At 36.3% G+C, this 8,578-nt stretch overlaps 1 protein-coding gene across 1 annotated transcript; it reads right to left on the reverse strand.

The window, feature by feature from the left end:
- Positions 1-439: 439 nt before the first annotated feature.
- Positions 440-8,339, reverse strand: LOC101306385 (DEAD-box ATP-dependent RNA helicase 13-like). The gene is made up of 15 exons (XM_004289532.1): positions 8,136-8,339; positions 7,745-8,053; positions 7,508-7,671; positions 7,232-7,426; positions 6,708-6,884; positions 5,625-6,010; positions 4,841-5,021; positions 3,361-3,483; positions 3,161-3,277; positions 2,912-3,016; positions 1,912-2,052; positions 1,747-1,812; positions 1,257-1,409; positions 772-853; positions 440-689 (listed from the first exon to the last, which is right to left on the reverse strand). Exons 1-15 carry the CDS (start codon positions 8,311-8,313, stop codon positions 637-639), a joined length of 2,430 nt encoding a protein of 809 aa, XP_004289580.1. The 5' UTR covers positions 8,314-8,339; the 3' UTR covers positions 440-636.
- Between the last annotated feature and the right edge of the window lie 239 nt (positions 8,340-8,578).

An 8,578-nucleotide genomic window follows, 5' to 3' on the forward strand; every position in this document is an offset into this window, starting at 1 on the left:
ATTTAAAAAAGGATGAGAGAGCAAACTGATTTTAGCCCTAAAGTTTAAGGGGGTAAACTGAATTTAATCCTTATCTTTAACAGATTCTAGATTCTAGAAGCTACAAATGAGAGCATGTCACGTGGGTTTTGTTATAGCCAATTCCAGCTTATTTTTTTTTTTTTTGAAAGTACCAATTCCAGCTATTGCTTTCAGTTAGTTTGTTACCTTATCTCTTTGTATAAATAGCTGAAGACTTTCCTTACTTTGTAACCAAGCTTTTGTGACTAAAAGAATTCTTCATTCTAATATTCCTCTCAGTTCGTTTCTCTCTCAAAACTAACTCATTTCCTTCAAACCCTAGCTCAAATCTGATGCCATGGCTATCAATTCGATCTACACCAGAACCTTTAAAGAACATCACAAAACTCATCAAGATCATCTCTTGACTCCATCTTCATAGGTTCATCGTCTCCTTTCAAACTGCATCTCCTTCGCGACAACTTCGAATTTCTAGGTACAAAGTTTCTCACTTTCTCTAAGCAGCAAAAATAAAAAATTTCAGAAAATAATACAGCACTTGATTGTTGTATATAAGTGAGTTTTAACATTACTGACAAAAAAATTGTTAGTCCTAGTACAATCCTTAAACAGCACTCATTCTCCCCCTTTTAGCTGCTTCTTCCTCTTTCTGCGGTCATCTCTCAACCCTGGCAGGAACAACACTATCAACAACTATGCTGAAACAAGGAATAAAGAAAAAAAAAACAAAAGGAATGAAGAGCAGCTTACGCTTTTTCTCGTCTTTTCTTTTCCTCCTTAGGTTCTCCATATTCCTCCGTTTTTGTGCCGCCTCTTTCACATCTATGTGCACCTGCAAGAGAGTATGAAATATGAGAACTTGAAAAGATGGATAAATATAAAATGATAAACGACACAAGATACACTCCTCTAACAAGGAAGTAAGATTCTCTAGTTTTCCATGGCTTTTAACATTGCACTGGGGATAACAATTAAGTTGTGCAGCATTACTATTCTATTATTATTGTCAGAAAAAGACAAGTTGTATAGCATTACCATTCTACAATATTTCACCAAAGACGGACAAGAAAAATATTAGAAGAATCAGCAAAATTTGAAGAATCGGAATGGTATGTAACAATACGTGCAAATTTACCATAAAACATAAGAGTATCCGTATCTTGTTTTAGGAATTGCTCACAGACAAGAAAAAGTTGAGAGTGCAAACATAGGGAAAGGGTAGAGCTTAACACTACCTCATGCCCAGAACTCCGAAGTGCTTGGAGTGGTTCCACACAATTCTGCCCAATAACTACCATTTTACTTCGTTTTCCTGAGTTGCTGCTATCGCCTAGTTTTTGCTTAGCCAATTCTTCAAATTGATCTTGCATCAGAGGTGTAATACCAGACTGAAAAAAAAAAAAAAAAACAATAACAGAAATGAGTCATTCAGTTAAAAACTAATGTGAGTAATTTTATTAGGGCATACGACATGCCTAACATTGCCCAAGCCTCTTACAAAGTAACATTTCCATCAAATGAAATTAAAGGAAAAATGAATAAAAAAAAACATTGTAACAATATTCTACAGTAAAATTACAAACATATTACAAGCCATAGTTCTTTATCATCTATTAAAAAATTATAAGCCTGACATGCCTATTGAAATTGTTTTCCTCCAAATTAACAGTACTGATCTGGCTTATAGAAAGAATGACAATGTGAAGAAGATTGCGAACTGATTACCCCAGTCAAATACCGATGTGAAAATGACTTCGGTTGTAATGGACGTGAAAGCAACATTTTCAATTCCTGGTTTTCAAACATAAAGTTAGATCAACTTATGATGACCCAAATGCATATCTGCCAATCATAAGATGTACTTCAACATTAAGAGAAAGAATAGCCAACCTGCTGTAAGTTTTTTAAATTCATAGAGCTGGCTTTCTTTTGCTTATAATTCTTAACTCTATCCTCTTCATCCTCATCACTGTCGACAACCAACTCAACTAATTCTGCATTTCTTTCATACCAGCTTTTCTTTGCTCTGTCCTGCAAAAGGAATGAAAGCCATATATACTTATATAGTAAAAATAATGCATGTTAACACTGAAGCTCATCATTTGAAAACCTTATAAGACACAAGTGGGGAATCAAATTACTTAATATGCACGTCTTATACACGAGAATACTAGTAATCTGTAAATCAAGTATAAGTAGGAGGCAAAAAGAGATATGTATGAAACACCATAATTTTCTTTGATAAGCTAAAAGGCAAAATATAAAAAAAATATATAATAAGAAATTAAGAGCTTAAAAGTTAGGATTATAGAAAAAAAAAAAATGACAACACAGAGATAGAAAACTAAAATTCAAAATGTTAGGATGGTATGAGTTACAACAAAACTCAAGACTTTCTGCCATTAACACAACTAATGTACGAGAGCTAACATTTTAGAAGGAGTAACTCAAGAGCCCACAGGAGTTCATTTGGATGGACATATAGGTGCACTTGATTTGCATAAATAAAAATGTATATCTGCGGCGGACACCAAATAGACCCCATCCCAAGCCACAGTCTCATATCCATATAATGTATTACATTCAGCTTATAATGGAATAGTATGATGAACAATAAAGCAAATTTAGTTATATTCTATAATGAAGATAGGGCCCAGCTAGGTCAAATCCAGGCCTATGGTACATTCAATTCTTTGGGCCCCATCTGGATGAGGGATTCTTAAGTTTAAAACAAAGGCAAAGAGAAAGTCAGAGACTCATTCGCCCTCAGCTGGTCTGGCCTATCTTTCCATACATCAGGTGAAGAAAGCTCTGGTCCTTAACAGCCCAACAGTTTATCCACTTATGCACAAGTATCATAAAGTTCTAATGTTCTAAATTGATCGAATACCTGGGAATCCTTCCGCAGAATCTTGTCAATTTGGCGTGCAAGAGATAATCGTCTCATAACCTCTGGGAAGTATGAGTTCTCCAAAGGAAATCGTTGAAAACTTAGCTAGAGTATGAAAGCAAGACAAAATATTAGAGACAAATTTTGAACACCAGAACAGAACATATTAAGTTTTGCAGTTGATATATTAGAAGTGTGACCACAATAACAAAGTAGCACTTAAAGGGCAGTTTATTTATGACTCTTGACCTTAGAAAATGATTTGCACAGAGAAGCAAATTTGGATGTCTCATTTGGTGCGATTAGTGCAATGCTACACCCATCGGCAGTGGCTCTAGCAGTTCTACCACTTCTATGAACATAAACCTAGTAAAAAAGGATAAACATGTTAAGTCAGAATAGGTAATGACCTCAGAACAAAACATGAGAAATAGAATCCAAATATTTACTTCTGCTGAATGGGGAAGCTGGTAGTGAATAACAGTTCGAACACCAGGAATATCCAGGCCTCTGGCTGCAACATCAGTAGCCACAAGTTTACCGTGTTCACTCCCCCGAAATCGGTCAATTGCCTACATAAAGTACAATAAAGATGGTTAAGATAAAATAACTGAGTAAAACATATGTATAAGATATACATATACAAAATATACAAATACAACCAATGAAAAGACTCTTTTTTACAGGACGCAAAATTTCGAAGAAATAACAAATTGGTTGTGGACAATAAGTGCTCTCAAATTATCCACCTAATTAAATCCAAGCCAACAACCAGGGATTTAAAGGTATTAAGGGCATGTTTACTAACTTGGAATGGAAATTATCATGAATCGGTATCAACAACAGTCGGTATCAACAAAAATCGGTATGAGAATATTTCATACCATTCTACTGTTTACTTACCATAAGGAATCAAAACATGAATGAAACTAATTACGATTGATGTTGTTTACTTACCATATGGAATCGGAATTAAAACTAGTTTGATTACTAAAATAATCCTTCGAGAAATGAATTTAAAATACCCCCTAAAATATAATATATATATATATATATATATTTTTAGGGTTAGATAATTTAGAAATATTATAATTATGTGAGGATATTTTTGGGAGAAAAAGTTGATTCCATTACCTTGATTTTGATAGCCATCTCCCCCTTAGGTATCGAATAAGGGGTTTCATTAGGAATCGATTCCTGGTAAGCAAGTGGGACCCACATCCATTCCAATACCTTAATATCTAGTAAACGCTAGAATTCACCCATTCCGGAATCAATTACACCACTCTCAATTCCATTCCAAGTTAGTAAACATGCCCTAATAGTTAAAATAAAGTAACCGTATCTGCATCTCTCTACGACCGCAAGCACATTATACAAATATGAAGCTGCTGAATAACAATATTCTAAGCCTATCATAATTTCATTATCTTAATCAAAACTTTCCATCAACATAGGCCAACATACACTCAGACAGAACTTGTGACCCAGATCAAGTTAGGGTACCATTCTATACAAATTTCAGACAGAACATAGAGGACAAACCAGAAGAGAAACTGCTACCAAAAGAAAAAAAAAAAAAAAAGAAACATTTTCCATTCTTAGTCTACATCATCAGCATTATAAATTCATAATTATGTCGTAATATGTATTCTTTTTAATCTAATATGATATACTGATTCACCTCAGGTCAACAAAATTTAATTGAAAGGTGGATTTTAACTTTTCTTTCCAAATAGTCATTCAAATACTACTGAATAAAAAATTCACATCAGCATATTTTATACTTCAAATATGTTGTGTCAATCATATTGATATATAGCAGAGTTTATGGGATTTAGTCACAAGTGACTTTGGTACACATGCGATACAAATACAGCTTATACTAGATTGTTTGTTTTAATAAAAAAAAGAAAAAAGAAAGCAAACCTTCAAACGAGCTCGCTGATGCATCTGAGCGTGAAGTGTCAAAACATCTGTGCCAAGGATTCGCAAGAGCGATGTTATATGCCGTAAAGCTGCAATGGATGTACAGAATATGATTGTGCGACCTTGCCCATGAACACTTAATATATAATACAAATAGGCGTCTTTGTCTTCTTCCCTGCATCTGCAATCCTACCATGGTTAAGTAGAATTTCATTGGAAAGACCATTACCCTAATATAAGATATACACAGTGAGATGACAACTTGTGAATGATTTGTACAGCCGAACACATTTTATGGTTTCAGTTGCACTTGTAGCTAACTTTTTTTTTTTTCTTTAAACAGACTGATAGACACTTTAGTCTAACTTCAATTTAAAACATATAGACCTATTCATCAACCCTACCATTCACTCAACAAGAAGATATTACTTACGTAAGGCCTAATAAGAGCATGGTACATGCACAGTGGGATAGGTATGTTACATCTCTGCTGCATCTACATGTATGTCAGGTTATTCCTGCATACTCTCAAACACCTAAACCTATACATACATCAGGCAATTATGCATTTTCTAAGTCCAAATAGCCACTATTACTTATCTTAGTTTCCTACTAAATAGCTATATGTATCTGTCTCTGTCACACACACACACACACACACACACACAGAGTTGTCACAACTAAATGAGTTTAAACTTTAAGACACTGGTAAGGTGAATTGAATTCTCATGAAATTTATTTTTTCAGAAGCCAGATAATTGATGAATAGAGGAAAAGCACATACTCAATAAATGACTCTTCGAGCTTATTTGCCAAAATGGATGTATTTGTCAGATCAATGATGGCTACATTGTCTCTCATCCCTGCTCTCTCAGAGAGAGCTTCTATAGAATTCACCCCATCAGACGTTGATTGCTTTGGTTTTAGAGAACTACGCTTCAGCTTTTTCCGGAAATCAGCAGATAGTGCTATTGTTGCAGATAAAACAAATGTCTGTCTCTTCTTCCTCTGGATGTTGGGCATGGTAACAGAATCTTGTGTGTTTCCGGAATGTACAGAAGAACTATTCTTTAAAGGAAGCATGTCGATAATCGACTGCAATTCATGGAAATGGCCACTTTCTATCATTCGATCAGCCTCATCCAGCACAAAGAAAGACAACGAGTGCAACTGCAAAAGCAAAGAGGGAAGCCAACAATAAAGGTCAAGCGCTACAACTTGCTTTTTATTTATTGAATGCAAAAAATAAACTTAAACTCCTACACTTGGGACCAATATCAGCATACTTCTTATATTTTGGCCCACTTACAAGGGTATAACAGGGACACCCTTTGCGATTGAAAACAACTACATACATAAATATAAGAATATATATGGCATGCCTTGATAGCATAGCAAAATGAAACAAATGACAGTTCAAGTTGTGCAGGCTCTGATAGAGTTAGTATTCCATTCAGATTATTGGCTCGTCTCTAATTAGATTTTCTTCAAATATTTGGTAGGCACAAAATTATAAGCACATTGGCAACTGTGGTCTAGACTCTGTCATATGCAGAATATCAGCAAGCACATGTGAGTATCGGTAGCATATCGAGACTACTAATTTGAAATTTAAGAGTACAACTCATAGTGAAAAGCTATCTACTAATACAACACAAGAACGGGCAGTTACTCCAAACTACAAAGACATCATTATCCAACAACAGCAAAGATGAATAACAAGTGCGCTACAGACCTACGATTAACGAAAGCAAACCTAATGGCATGAATATAGAAAAGGAGAGGAAAATGATATGGAAAAGCCAAATTTCTTATTATACATAGTCTCAGGTTATCCAATATCCATCTACTAGTACTGATCACTGACCTCAACTAGATGCTTTTCTCCTCCAGACATAAGTTCCCATAATCTCCCTGGAGTTCCAACAACAATCTCAGGTCTTGATCTAAGAAGTCTCTCCTGCTTGTCCGTTGACATACCTCCAACTATTGCCACCACTCTAATATCAGTATCCTTGGCGACTGCCTTAAGATGATCAGAGACCTGAAAAAGGAAAAATGGAAATCCCGACAAGATTTGGAATCAGACGAGTGTTAAAAAAGGAGTCTACAATCCACATGGTCCACATATTCAAAAAGAGTACTGCCATTTAAGTTGAGATGCATGGCAAGAAATCAGTAAACTGTTGATTCATGATAAGTTGCAATTGTATAGATGAGAAATTTCTGGAGATGTTTTATAACCTCCTTGGAATCTGATAATACTGCCCTAACTATGCACAGCAAGAATTACATTGTGTTCAAGCTCATATAGTAAACGTACACAAGCTATGAACGTGTGCAACTGAGAAATGCCTGAATAGAAGCAACTCACAATGCCCATTACATTACCTGAAGTGAGAGCTCTCTTGTAGGAGTAATAACAAGGGCCCGTAAAAAGCCTTTTGCAGTGACTTTTTCTGCTTCCTCTCCTTTTTCTTCAAACACTTTCACAGCCTTTTCTCTTTCATCCAACAGGCGTTGCAAAATTGGCAGACCAAAAGCTAACGTTTTCCCAGATCCTGTTTCCGCAGCACCAACAACATCCTGTCATGTAGACGAATTGATTAACATTCAAACATAATATTTTTCACATGTCCGATACATTATACAATAACCTTAGCCAACCTTCCCTTGATGAGCAGCAGCAGGAATGCAGGCTTTCTGGATGGCTGTTGGTTCTTTGAAGCCAAGCCTATATATCGATCTCATAATCAGGGGATGAAGTCTCAACTCATTCCATGCATGGTATTCATACTCATCAACTTGCTCCTCTACTTCATCCTTTCCATCTACAACAATATGCAACCATGGAAAATGATATTAATATTTTGAAAATCCACAGAAGAGAAAAGAAATACTAACCAGCAGTGGATTCCTCAATTTTCTGGGTGTCCTTGGCTGTCCCCTTCTTCTTCTTCTTCTTGTTCATTTTCTTCTTCGAACCCGCATCTCCATCATTGTCTTCACTGCCGCCATTACCATCAGGTTCCTCCAGCTTCTTGGTCATGTCTTTCTCATCCTGAACCCCCAAGGCGTCAACCTGGTCATGCTTTCGCTTCTTGGACCTTTTAGTTGGCTTACACTTTTTGTTCCTAGAACTGGTTTCTACTTCTAATGCAGGAATGTCTAAACCATAATCAGCCTCATCAATCTCCTCAAGCATAAGAAAACCTGCAGTCAGTTGAAACTACGATCAACTCTAGCAAAAAGAGCTAAGCATCATATGAATGGGTTAGGGATAGAGATTACGAACCTCCTTCGAGGCCATTGACATCATCATCATCATCATTGTCATTGGGGAGAGGAACAGAAGAGGAGGGGTTCCATGGCAGAGAATCCAAGCGCTCCAGCTCTGCGTGTTGGTGTTGGATTTGTTTCTTCTTCGCTTTTCTCGTCGCTCCACGTGACAGAGGCGGCGGCAGCGGCGTCATGGCGGTGGGCAGCTCCAAGGGTTTGAGCAGAACTGAGGAGGATGAACAGAAATCGGAAGGGTTAGTACTGCCCGTTAGTGTTTAGGGTTTGGGTAAATACTGGGTAAGTAAGTCTTTGGGGGTGAGGGTAAGTCTGTGTAGGTAAATATTGTTGTGTGTTAACTGTTAAATAAGAGTAGTGGGGTCATTGAGATCTTTAAATTTACTTAGTATACCTCTCATTCTCTCTACACCTCTATTTTATTTTTAAATATAAGAATTTGCT

The sequence above is a fragment of the Fragaria vesca genome, linkage group LG1, assembly GCF_000184155.1.
Source record: "Fragaria vesca subsp. vesca linkage group LG1, FraVesHawaii_1.0, whole genome shotgun sequence".
Classification (NCBI taxonomy): Eukaryota; Viridiplantae; Streptophyta; class Magnoliopsida; order Rosales; family Rosaceae; genus Fragaria; species Fragaria vesca.